Below are 13,300 nucleotides of genomic sequence, written 5' to 3'. Positions count from 1 at the left end.
GCATGAGAGCATATCTGCAGGATAAGTTCCCAGAAACACAACTGCTGGGCCAAGCATACCGCAGACTTCCTTACCTTCCCAAGGTTGCCAGGCGCCCAACACTTCTCTCCCCTGCCTCAAAATAAATGACCAACCCATGCATCTTCTCAGAATCTGTGCTCTAGTCTCTCATTCAACACATATCCCAACAACATTTTCTGGACCTAGAAAGGCTTTCAGATATCATGGACACCAATCAGACTTCATTCTGTTGGGCATAGGACAAATCTGAAATCCTGATCCTGTAAATTACAATTATTATAAATACATGGCATCTAAATACACAGTCATGCCTTTTAATGAATTCACGTTCAGTGTATCTCAACTGACTCCAACAGCAAGATTTTGAGGCTGGCATAGAAAGCACTGCCTACTGTCCAAGGGCAGCTGAGGATCAAAGCATTAATAACTTGCTCAAGGCCGAGGATCATATCAGTGATGGGGCAAGGATTTAAATGAAGTCTCTGTGTTTCTAGTCCTAGACTCCTAGGACTCTATACTGCTTCACATGCACAACAGAATTTTCAGTTATCTCAAATGAGTTTCAAAGGAATCTAGACCTATGCTTTCTGCAAGGATAGAAGGCATGAACTGAATGAACTTTGCTGCTTTCCTAGGAGATATGGGGATTCCGATTTCCTTGCCCAAAAGTAGCTTTCAACAACCAAAGAAGGTGTCTCCACCACCTACGGGTATTTATTAAATGGTGCTATGCATCTTTACTGGTAGTGTTTGCCTAGGGTGCATCCGTAAGTGCCTAGCACTGAGGTTGACACTCTATAAATGTCTGGGACAAAAGCAGGTATCTAAGACACAGGCTGACTAAGACAAAGGGCTGAAACCAGTTACTTTTTGCTTAAATTTTAGAGTATTTTGTTTCAGTCCTGAAATCTTATGGTACACAGAATACTGTATTCTCTTCTCATTTACAGCATTTCTACATTATTAAAAATTCTTCCAAAGTGTATTTTTAAATGTCACCACAACAATCCATCAAACGAGCAGCATTTAGTGTTAGATGGTTCAGCTGCTTGTTATTTGATTATTTCTAACAGTGTTAAAGCTGTAAAGATTCAGAACTACTCCCTATTTTAATGGATGAAGCAATTAATTAATGAGGTAGAAAGAAGTCTAAAAATCAGCAAGCTGAATCAGGTGTCTGAAAGTACATTCATGTGACTGGGAGGAGGAGAACACATAATTTTGTGAAATCTGTGAGATAACACGGTACAGAGTAAAAAGAACAGAATACAGATCAGACACAGAGAAATTAAGAATGAAAAGACCATGTGGTCGAGACCTAAAAAGAGTATCTCCAAAGTAAAAACCAAGAACTGGGAGAGTGGGACTAACAGAAGGTGCACCACTGTGCACAGAATAGGCAACTAGTGAGAACCGACTGTGCAGCTCAGGGAGCTCCAGCACGGTGCTCTGTGTGACCCAAATGGAAAGGAAATCAGACAGACATGCATACGGACAGCTGATTCACTCTGCTGTACAGCAGCAAGTAACACAACAGTGCAAAGCAACTACACTGCAGTAAGAGTTAATTCTTTAGAACAGTAAAAACCCCCAGAGGTCCAGAAAGAAAAGTAACGAGAATGTTTTAAGGTAATCAATAGGAAATGCCAGTGTGACAACAACAATGCATGGCTCTTTTTAGTTTACAAATCCCTTCACACCAGTGATGCCACTCAAGCCTCACAGCACTCTCTGACTGGGTAAAGCAGTATAAGTATGCCCATTTCACTGCGAGGAAGCAGGCTAACAGGCTTAAGGGCACTGCCCAAGGTGCCATGGCTAGAAACCTCCTCCAACCACAGAACTCTGATGTCTACTGATGAACTACAGACAATCCCACAGGTAAAACCAACATCAGTGAGGAAGGATGTGAGCTGATAACCACAGAGAAGTAGAAGAGAGATCACGCCTTAGAAGACTGCCAACCCTGCCCTACCCTCCTGCCGTGTCCAGTTCTTATCTACCTGTGTCCATGCTGTGTTCCACAATTACCCTCTCTCCCTCAGAAGGGTACGCAGAATTTGAAGATCAGCAAAATTTTTCACTAGTCAGACTTTAGACTCCTCTAGGGCAATACACCAAAAGGAACGTGATGCTCACTAATACACAGAACACTTCTACGTGAGCAAGGTGCTAAAAAAATTGGCAATTCTATCAAAATTTCCTGATCTCTGGAGGAAAGACATTTCTATCCGTGTCTAAAGTTCAAGTTGGAAGTTATAAAATAAAAAGTGTGTTGTGTATTTAAGCAATATGAAATTGCCAATATTCAGCAATTTTCAACCTACGAAATTAATTTTGTATAATTCAGATATAGAAAGAGATGGGTGCATGCATGATCAGTTGCTCAGTCATGTCCAACTATTTGCAACCCCATGGACTGTAGCCTGCAGGCTTTTCTGTCTGTGGAATTTTCTAGGCAAGAATACTGGAGCAGGTTGCCATTTCCTACTCCAGAAGATCTTCCCAACCCAGGGATTGAACCTGCATCTCCTGTGTCTTCTGTATTGGCAGGCAGATTCTTTACCACTGAGCCACCTGGGAAGCCATAGACAGACATACAGATACATAAACAGTGGCTATCTCTAGGTAACAAGATTTCAATTTTATTCTTATGGTTTACCATATTGCCTGATTTCATACAATGAAAATGTACTGCTTTTATAGTAAGAAAAAATGTTACTAAAAACCATGCAATGGCTTGGAGTTCATGAAGATTTAGATGGCACACACCATTAACACACTGCTAGTGTTAGTTTTCTCATGGCATGCTCAGAGCTGACACACTCGTTTCTGAACACTAAAGGCAGGTAGGTAAGTTCCAGGACCTCAGATGGCTGAGCTGCTACTATGGGTTAAACAAACTGGACACGGGCACTGTGGGCTGCACAACGGAAAATACAAGTAAATACCTAAAGCTAATACCCAGCATATTGAAGAAATATAAACCTCAAGGTCTCTGACCTTGACTCCGGTCTGACCAAGGTCTCTGACCAAGACCAAGTAAATAGATAGTTTCTCTAACAGGAAGACATGCTTATGATAGTGAGTAAGTAAATCTGTAGTTCAGATTTACAAATGCGCCACTTTAAAAGGAAAAGCACACAGAACAGTGAATGCCAGGAGCTGAGGAGAGAAAGTAGTGGGAAGTTCAAGTTTCATGGGCACAGAGCCTAAAATTATGAGAAAGGTGGTGGTGATGGCTCCCTAACAATGTAAGTGTTCTTAATGTCACAACTTTCCACTTAAAAATGGGTAAAATGATACATTTTATGTTCTATATATTTCATCACAACAAAAAAAGCAAGAACTGCTACTCCTTAGAACCCTCTGGAATCAGACAGAATGGTGGGCGGCACTGAATCAAATGCTTCCCAGGAAAGGAATAAGCCTGAGCAGAAGGACAAGGGTTGCGTCTGTTTCCAAACCATGGAGCAGATGAAGCACAAGGGTTAGTCTGTCTAACCTGTCATGAATTTGTGAGAAAGTTTTGCAAGCACTAGGAGCAGAGACTGAGGACATTTCACCTCTACTTTAATTAAGCGCAATGCTAACTCTGCTATAACTTGGCAATGTGGCACAGTGTTACCGGATGGCTGGCTAGTCGTCATGGTAAAGGGATAAAACAGAATCTGGCCTCTAAGCTGACTTTCCTAGGGGAAGAAGAAAAAAAGCAGAAAAAAATATCAGTTGAAGAGCCTCTTCAAATAGATGTTATCAGGGAAGCAAACAGTTAATGGAAATTTTAAACAGATGGGAAATGATAAGGAAGTCTCTTCAATGTTTCTAACTCAGATACCCTACTGTGGGTGAGGAAGGGGTGCAGGGGCGTGTACGGAACACCCATCACCTCTCCTACTGCTGACTTACCCAACCCAGCCCACAGGGGAAGAATTCGTAAGGAGCTCACACACAACCAGGTGGTAGGCGGGTGGGGGGGGGGGTGGTGCAGGGAAAGTGAGCAGGGTCTTAGGAAGATGAAGATGAAGATGGACAAACTGATCACTACAAACTTCTCAGTTTCCACACTCCCTGAGGAGTGGCCTTCTCTTCCCATCAGTCTGGCTGCCGGAGTCCCTGCACAGGAAGCTCAAAGGGTACTGTCTCCTGACAGCAGAGGTTCAATTCCAAGAGGACAGGGACCCTGTATTACTTGTACTGTAGAGATAGCTCTCGAAGAAGGCAATGGCACCCTGGAGTACTGGAGTACTCTTGCCTGGAAAATCCCATGGATGGAGGAGCCTGGTAGGCTGCAGTCCATGGGGTCGCTAGAGTTAGACACGACTGAGCAACTTCACTTTCACTTTTCACTTTCATGCATTGGAGAAGGAAATGGCAACCCACTCCAGTGTTCTTGCCTGGAGAATCCCATGGACGGGGGAGCCTGGTGGGCTGCCATCTATATGGTCACACAGAGTCAGACACAACTGAAGTGACTTAGCAGCAGCAGAGATATCTCTAGAGCATGGCAGTGCCTGACACACAGCAGACATCCCATGGTCGCTGCATGGGTGCTGTTCTAATTTCACATAATCTTTATTGAAAAAAAAGCCTACAATGAAAGCAATAAATCCATGCTTGGAGAACTCTGGGTGACACAATTATGTTCTAGGCAAGAAAGTAAAAGTGAAGAGGGTTTGAGCGACACTCTGGATCCTTATGATGACTAATCTCTCAGGGGTTTTAATGTAAATTGCAAATCCAGAAAAATCAACATAAACAGTTACAGTCACACAAGAGTCCTATTAAAACGTTACCAGTCAGAAGGCAATGCCGTTTCTATCTAAATAGATTTTAAAAATCAGAACCAAACCAACCAGGCAAGAGGTTAGCCCAATCCGTTAGCCCCGAGTTCCAAAGCTGGTGTTCACTCCACTGTACCTTTACAGAGGGGGGCAGTATACTTACTCTCTGGCTGGAAGACAAACTCATACACCCAGACTATCAGCAGAGTCCACACGACACTCCACACAATCAGCTGCCAGGGCTCGTACTTGGTACAGTGCCCATTCACGTAGTTCTTGGCCTTTGTGGAATATACTTCCAAAATCTCAAAGTAGGGCTCAAAGGCCTTCTAGAAATACAAAAGAAAAAAAATATTACTTTCAGAGAGAGAAAGGAAGTCTGTTCTTAGTTTGTTTTTCAACCTTATGTTTTCAAGGGCAAGGCCATTCATGATGTGGCCCTACCCCAGCAGTAATCTTATCATCCTCTGAAGTCTGCAAAGCTTCTGCTCCAGGAACTGCAGCGGACACTGCCCCTTAACAGACACATGGACTTTGACAAAGTTTTTGATCCTCTGTCTGTAAAATAAAAGGTTAGGCTGGGTCATCATTTCAGTCTAAAACTTCTGGAAGACTGCAGGATTTACTGTCCTACTGTCTTCTTTGTTGGCTGCACTGGGTCGCTGCAGGGGCACAGGCTTTCTCCAGCTGTGGCACATGGTCTTAACTGCCCCACGGCACGTGGTATCTTAGTTCCCCGACTAGGGATCGAACCCACATTCCCTGCATAGGAAGTGGATGCTTAACCCCTGCACCACCAGGGAAGTACCCATCCCATTATCTTAACTCAAACTAATCCTCTCAATATCTTTCTCTTCTTCTCTTCTTTATTTGAATCTTTCCCGTTCTTTAACCCAAAAGGCAAACAGACAATTCACGGGAAAAGTCCCCAATGCTGGGAAAGATTGAGGGCAGAAGAAGAGGACATCAGAGGATGAGATGGCTGGATGGCATCACCGATGAACATGAACCTGGGCAAACTCCAGGAGATGGTGAAGAACAGGAAGGCCTGACATGCTGCAGTCCATGGGGTCGCAAGGAGTCAGACACGACTGGGCAACTGAGCAACAACAACACAACCCGAAAGGCAGCAGACTGTTTCTGTAAAAGGCCACAGGCTAAATATTTTAGGTACTACAGGCCAAACAGTTTGTGTCACAACTACTCAGCTCTGCAACCACAGCAAACGCAGCCACAAAACAGAGGGTGAAGACTTGAAGGGAGCCGTGTTCCAACAAAATTTAATTCCAGATGCTAAAACTTGAATTTCATGTAATTTCACAATCACAAAATACCTTTTTTATAAAAACAGTTGCAAAATTAAAGTATCATTCTTAGCTCACAGGCTACACAAAAACAGGCAGCAGGCAAGGTTTGGCCCATAGGCCATAATCCACCCATCTCTGCTCTAAGGTCCCATTTGACAAAAACTCTTAAGGCAAGGAACTGTATCTTATGACATGAATCATTCACAACAGCTAGCACTAGCAAGAAAAAAAAACCCTCTCCTCTGAAAAGTCACCAGAATACCCAACTCATGAGAGTAAATTCACTCGTGCCTCAACACAGAGCTTATGACAATGTGCCATGCAGTCGACTCATGATCTTCATCTCCCTGCACGGTTGGGGACCTGAAGACTGACCAGATCCCAGCCATATTCACAAGCCCCCCAAGTGCCCCAGACAAATTAAGTTCATCTTTAGTTTGCCATTCATTCCCTTCCTCAACATTTATGAAGCTTCTCCAGTGTTTAAGACATTAAGCTGGGGGAACATCAAGGTAAACAGTGTAGCTTCTTGCCCTTACAGAGCTTAGAATCTAATGAGAGAGGCCATACATACACATGCAGACACACATGGGCACACGCATAAATAAATGAGTAATCAGAACTACTCAGGATAAACACTATAAGAAGGATGCTAAGACAGATCACTAAGGAAGCCCTACCTCTCTCTACCTGTGGGGAGATGGGGAAGACAAGACAGAGGATAAAATCTATAGAATGACCAAATAAAAGTCTCTAGGCAGAAAAAACAAAAACTCATACCCAGAAGACAGAATAATAGCGGCAAATGCATCAGGGAGCCTGGGAATGGCAAAAAGCCCTGTGCAGTAAGAGCACACACAAGATGAGGGCAAAGACCGGACTCTGTCTTCTCCAGAATTCATCCTCAGCACCCAGCATAGCGCCTGGCAGACAGGCTGTATCGAACAAAGGCTGGGACAGTGGCTGACAGAGACCAGGTAAATGAGGGAACACATCAAGTTACAAGCGAACCGAGGCTAGGAGGAGAACACTAGGTCCGGATTTAAAATGATCTTAAAAAAAAAAAAAAAAAGCACAGATGGAAGCATAAATTGACAGGTACTTTTGTAAGTGATTTGTCAGTATCTATTAACATTTTACGGAGAAGGCAATGGCAACCCACTCCAGTACTCTTGCCTAGAAAATCCCATGGGAGGAGCCTGATAGGCTACAGTCCATGGGGTCGCTTAGAGTCGGACACGACTGAGCAGCTTCACTTTCACTTTTCACTTTCATGCATTGGAGAAGGAAATGGCACCCCACTCCAGGGTTCTTGCCTGGAGAATCCCAGGGACAGGGGATCCTGGTGGGCTGCCATCCTTGGGGTCGCACAGAGTCGGACACGACTGAAGTGACTTAGCAGCAGCAGCAGCAGCATTAACATTTTAAATGTACATTCATTTTGACTCAGTAATTCCAATTTTTGGTATCTACCTGTTTGTATCTATGTGCATGTTCAAGGACATACACTTTGTGACAGCAAAAGAAAAAAATATAAACAAACATAAACATCTACTGATAGAGAAACAGTTAAATAAACTATAATATATACATTTTATATATCCATACTTAGCAGCATTAAAAAGACAGATTTAAATGAACCACAATGAGAAATTTCCAGAACACGGTGTAGAGTTTAAGAAAAAAGCAAACTGAAGAACAATTAAAAACAAAACAAAATGCATGGGTTATTAATCAAGAGAGCAATTTTTTTCTAAGATAACTTCATGGGAAAGGAATAGAAACAGGACAGAGATTATAGAGACAAAAAATTTTAGTTAAGAGGATTGTTGAAATAGTCCAAAACAGAAATAAACTGGGTTTGACAAGAGCTATATATCAGGGCCAAAAAAACAGCACAATTTGAAAAACAATTTTAGAAGTAGAACAAACAGGGTTTAGTAACTTATCAGACATAGGAAGTATGGAGCGGGAAGCATACAGATAATTCCAGATTCTCAAATTCTCGTTTGAGAGACTGGGTAAGCAGTGACAGCATTAACTGCGGGAGACAAGAAGAGGGGAGGGAGGGAAGCTGAAGATGGTGGAGGAGATTGTGAAAAAGGACAATGCTGCTGCTTTACATTCCTGTTGGCAAGCTACATGCCATGTTCTAGCAGTAGCATGAAAGCTTAGGAGGAGGGTGGATGGCTCAACTAATGTTTGCTGAAAACATTTGTGCCCTTACCAATTAGGCTGTGGCATACAGTAATTAGCACTGGGCAAGTCCTGGGTCCCCAGAGGGCTATCCATAGAAACACAGCTTATTTGCAACCCCCTCCCCACAGTTCTTGGTGGTCATTCCCTAGAGCACACTGTTGCTATCAACAATCAATGCTGCACAGCAGTGGCAGTGCCGGCTGAGACCTGAGAAAGAGCAGAGGAGTCTACCATCATCGAAGGTATGTCATAATTTCGATTATTACAGAGCATCTTCTAGTGTTAAAGCTGTGATAAAACCAAATGGTTAAAAGTGTGCATGAACGGGACGATGGGAGAACCATCATTCCAGCTTTGCAGATCAGTTTTCCCTCTGGTGATTCTAGCTCCTAGTTCACCCATAAAATAAAGAGGTTACCAATGTCAGAAGATAACTGGATGTTATCATAGCACTGACTGAACAAAAAAGTAACATACTAGTATTAGGCAAAGGGCAAAGGATCAGCAAATGCTGACTATTAATAATTCCATTGTTAAAAGCCTATTAAAATACAAAGGCATTCCTTGCTAACGTTTACAAAATTATATTTAGCAGAAGTATATTTTCTTTGTAATTGCTCTGAGAAGATAATGGGAATCCGTGAATTTGAAGTCTTTGACTACATCTCCTTAAGCACAAAGAAACACCTTTTAAGGAGATGTATTTCTGTATTCTCTTATTCCAATGATAGAATGCTACTGTACTTGGACGGGTCCTAGCAAGTTTTCTGAATAGGTAACTAGTTGGTCACAGAAATTACACCTCCTGGCCTCACTCCAGGGTCCTTTTAGGTCACCACAAACAACCTAGGCTCAGTCCTCAACGAAGAAGCACCTCACAACACTGGCGGCTCACGGTGTGACAGGGCTGTGCGGTAATGTTTGCTATCTCCTTGGATAGCAAACGGGAGGCCGCAGTTCCTCGGGGCCTTGCAAACAACACCAACCCTAGGCTGGATTCTGACGCAATAAGCCAGCCCTGGGGAAGCATGCAATCTAAATGCTGAAGAGAGCTTTAGAGACCAAACCCACGTTTTCATTTTATAGAGGCCCTGACGTGGAACGGGGTGCCTAAGCTCATCCGGATGGGCTTGCGTTAAAGCAGAGACTAGGAACCCAAGCCTCCCGACAGTACCCAGTACTCTTTCCAGCCCTCATTCTCAGCGGCACAGGCAGAGGAGTACTAAACACATCACAATCCAGCGCCATTCCCAGAATTTTCTTTCTATACTCTATGCTCTGAGTAGAATATACCTTGGATATATGGTAACATACAACTACAGAGGCTTCTATTTATTCCAACTTAATCTCTACACTGTGTCTCTGGAAACAGAAGAGCTATGAATGGTCATCTACGAAGGCCACTAGCTTATTGTACAACTCCAGGCAATTACTTCACCTGTCTGGGCCTCTATTTCTGTACCCAGAAGGGACACAGAACATTCACTGAATAGTGTCTGTGTGTGTGTCTGTGGGGTGGGTGTGGGTGTGGTCTATTACGCAAGGATCTTCTTGGTATTGGTGAAACTTGCACCAAAAAGCATTCTCTTCTTCATACTTCGTTAGAAAACTGAAAATGTATTCTTGTAGGAAAAAACAAAACACTTTGCTCAATGAATGTATATAAAATGAAAGTAAGGAATACCATAAATCTTTTAAAAGTATATTAAAGGAAAAAGATCAACTTTAGTGTGAAGATTCAAACATTAAGCACTTTAAGAAGCTATCAAATAATGATAAAAGTAACCAGACTTCCTCTTTCTCTTTATCCCATTTCCAATCTAAAGGTTTATTCAATAATCCTAATCATTATTAAACAAAAGGCAACCGCTGGAGTGTCTGGGAGCTTGGTAGCATTCTAATACTGAGCTCTTTCACCCCCTGTGTCATTTCAAGGGTGCAAGACACTTTCGTGACCACGACAATAGCAGTCTACAAAGCTAGTAAATTTAGGGCCTGTTGCTTTTTAGACTGAGTTTCAAACTTTCCCAATGCAGTTCCACAGAAATGTATTTTACAACACAAACTCACATATATAGCAACAGAAGATATAAAAACAAAACAAAAATTTCCAAAATACTTTATACTTTATTACTAGTGACAGACTTATATTTCTTTTCTATTTCTTCCTTCTTTTTAAAGGTTTGGCCCACTGAATTGATTCTACATCCCTCTAAATGGATCATGACCTTCAGGTTTAAAACCAGTGTCTTAGAGTGATTTCCCTCCTGGCTTCCTTAAATTCAGAACGTGACTGTGTAACAGCACAGGAATTAACACTAAGGTTCCACTCAACACAATCTCAGTGCTTTTTATACTTAGGGTTTATTTTCTTAACATTTTCACGAGGCCAGGACTATGATGTGACAGAGTTCATCTAAGTCCAGGAAACTCAGAATTCTTGCATCACAAATTACTTTCCTATCAGCACGGACCTACAGATCTCCCCAATGATATTAACCATTTTCAGTCCTTGAATCCCTTCAAGAGAACATGACTCTGTAAGCAAACTTTGCATAATGGCGCCATCCACATCTTCTTCCCCCTCTCCCCTCCAAAAACCTTCTTTGAGAAACAGTACTGGCACCATCCACATCTTCTTCCCCCTCTCCCCTCCAAAAACCTTCTTTGAGAAACAGTACTGCACCTAATCAACTTCCTGATTATGCACTGATATTTTTTCCCCATTAAATTTCTTAATTAACAACTTAGACCAGAAGAAGCATTCTAAAAATTACTATCACTCAAAGAAGGTATTTCCAGACCCACAAGGGATGATGCTTCTTTCCTTAATAATAACCATCCTTTCCATTACAGGGAAAGGATGGTTATTATTACTTCTAACCAGTAGAAGGCACCAAAATCATCCAAGGAGCTTTTCTCAGATTAATCCACCCTGCAGGACTGTACGGACAGAGTGGAGCCCAGAAATACATATTTTGGAAAATGTCCCCCAGGTGACAGTGACATCCTCACTTGGTTAGGAACCCTTTCTCTACACCATAACATGACCCCTTCTCTCCTCATCCCCTACTTTGATAAAAGAAATACTCAGTAATTGAGTTAATATATTACTGTGCTTAGTCGCTCAGTTGTGTCCGACTCTTGGCAACCCCATGGACTGTAGCCCACCAGACTCCTCTGTCCATGGGATTCTCCAGGCAAGAATACTGGAGTGGGTTGCCATTTCCTTCTCCAGAACATATTACTAGATGGGGTAAGAGACATCCACCAAGCTTAACTGGGAGTGTTAAAGCTGGGGCCCCGCCACATCAATTCACTGCTCATGGCTAATATTTATTCTTTGGTGAGACACTAATGATCTAATCTAATCTAATTATAGATACTAATAATCAAAATCCTCTAGTAAAAGTGCACAACTCAACACTCAATAGTCTTTCCACAAGATCCCGAAGTCTGAGCTTTAAAGCAGGAATGGGCTGTTGAGGAAAAGAAAAACCTGTTTTACCCAGTCCACCCACTGTCTTAATGTCTTAAAAGCAAATCATACTCTAATGACTGAGACTGCAATAAGGGCATGAAATTAAAATAGAGAAGAAAGCCAAAGAGTTAAGAGCTTATTCTTACTTTACTTCTACTCTAAAAATAGGAGGAAAAAGTTAACTGAATCTGATTCTCCTTCAGATTACATTCTGCAAAACTTCAAAGTATAAAGTAAACAGGTAAGAAAACACTATTGTCTTTAGAGCCTCAAAAGGCATTAAAGTTTATCAGCAAAAACAGATCACAAGCCCAAAGGGAAAACTCCCTTGAGTCATTAAAGAAATTGAGCAATAAACCAAACAGCTACTCCAACCAACCAAGGGTAACTGTGTGATACAGGAACGTTTGAAGGCAATGAGTCATCATTTCTTAGGAGGTAAAAAGCAAACCATATACTTCCCCCAAAATTCCGCTATGTAAGTCAAATGATCCAGTATCTGAGAAGTTCGTCTCAAAACGCTTAACTGTCCACACTTTCCCTTCCAGTCAGGCCTCAAGAGTCAGATATACATTCTCAGTACTAGTTCACAGGCCTGACAAGACTGACTGCTCTACACTTAACACTAGATTATTTGGGCAAAGCACCTCAACCATCACTGGAACACAATCTTGGCCTCTGAGAGGAGACAGCCATGCAATGTAACACAGTTGTTAAGAGTGCATTCACAGAAAATTCAAGTTCCTAAAAGCTGGCAGCCCCAAAGACTACCAAATGGTTGTTGAAAACTTTTTATTAATTTAGGTCAGGAGCAGGCATCCAGTGAAGACAGATGCTGATTCTGTCAACTGTTAACTCTGAGCACCGCTCTTCTAAAATACATCAAAAAAGACATTATGGGGAGCTTCAACCTAGCAGAGAATACTGAAATACACAAAACTAAGTTCAACAAGCAAAAGGTACAGACTGAGGGGTACAGTTCGTGCTCAGTCACTCAGTCATATCCAACTAACTCTTTTCAATCCCACGGACTGTAGTCCTTCACTCTCCTCTGTCCATGGGATTTTCCAGGCAAGAACACTGGAGCAGGTTGCCATTTCTTTCTCCAGAGGATCTTCCTGACCCAGGGATCGAACTGGCATCTCCCATGTCTTTTGTATTGGCAAGCAGATTCTTTACCACTGAGCCACCAGCATTTTCTTGGTAAATATGACCTCAGGCCGAGGGAAGTACGGAAGTAGGGCAGATGTTGAGGGAAAGCACTCCGCAAATTTGAGCACATAATGTTGCCAAATCTGCAATGAACTCCCAGAGTCTCTTATAGTCAGTAGCTAAATGACTTACTGTGCACATGTACACAAAGTTACCTGTCAAAGTGCAAAAGAAGTTCATCATCCTCTTAAGACCAGAAAGGACCCCTTGGATAATAAGCAAGGTCTAGTAGGAACAGTAGAAGAGGACAACAGAGGATGAGATGGCTGGATGGCATCACCGACTCGATGGACATG

General features: G+C 42.3%; 1 protein-coding gene across 4 annotated transcripts in view; it reads right to left on the bottom strand.

Moving 5' to 3' along the window:
- SGPL1 (sphingosine-1-phosphate lyase 1) overlaps window positions 1–13,300 on the bottom strand; it is a 53,634-nt gene that overhangs the window by 25,452 nt on the left and 14,882 nt on the right. For all 4 annotated transcript variants that reach the window (XM_061405249.1, XM_061405251.1, XM_061405250.1 and 1 more), the window contains one exon: window positions 4,969–5,134. In XM_061405249.1, the coding sequence (XP_061261233.1) occupies window positions 4,969–5,134 (166 nt within the window). The remainder of the gene's footprint in view (window positions 1–4,968; window positions 5,135–13,300) is intronic.

Source organism: Bos javanicus, chromosome 28 (assembly GCF_032452875.1).
Source record: "Bos javanicus breed banteng chromosome 28, ARS-OSU_banteng_1.0, whole genome shotgun sequence".
Lineage (NCBI taxonomy): Eukaryota > Metazoa > Chordata > Mammalia > Artiodactyla > Bovidae > Bos > Bos javanicus.
Note: the sequence above shows the minus strand (reverse complement) of the source record. Positions and strands in the feature narration are given on the sequence as shown.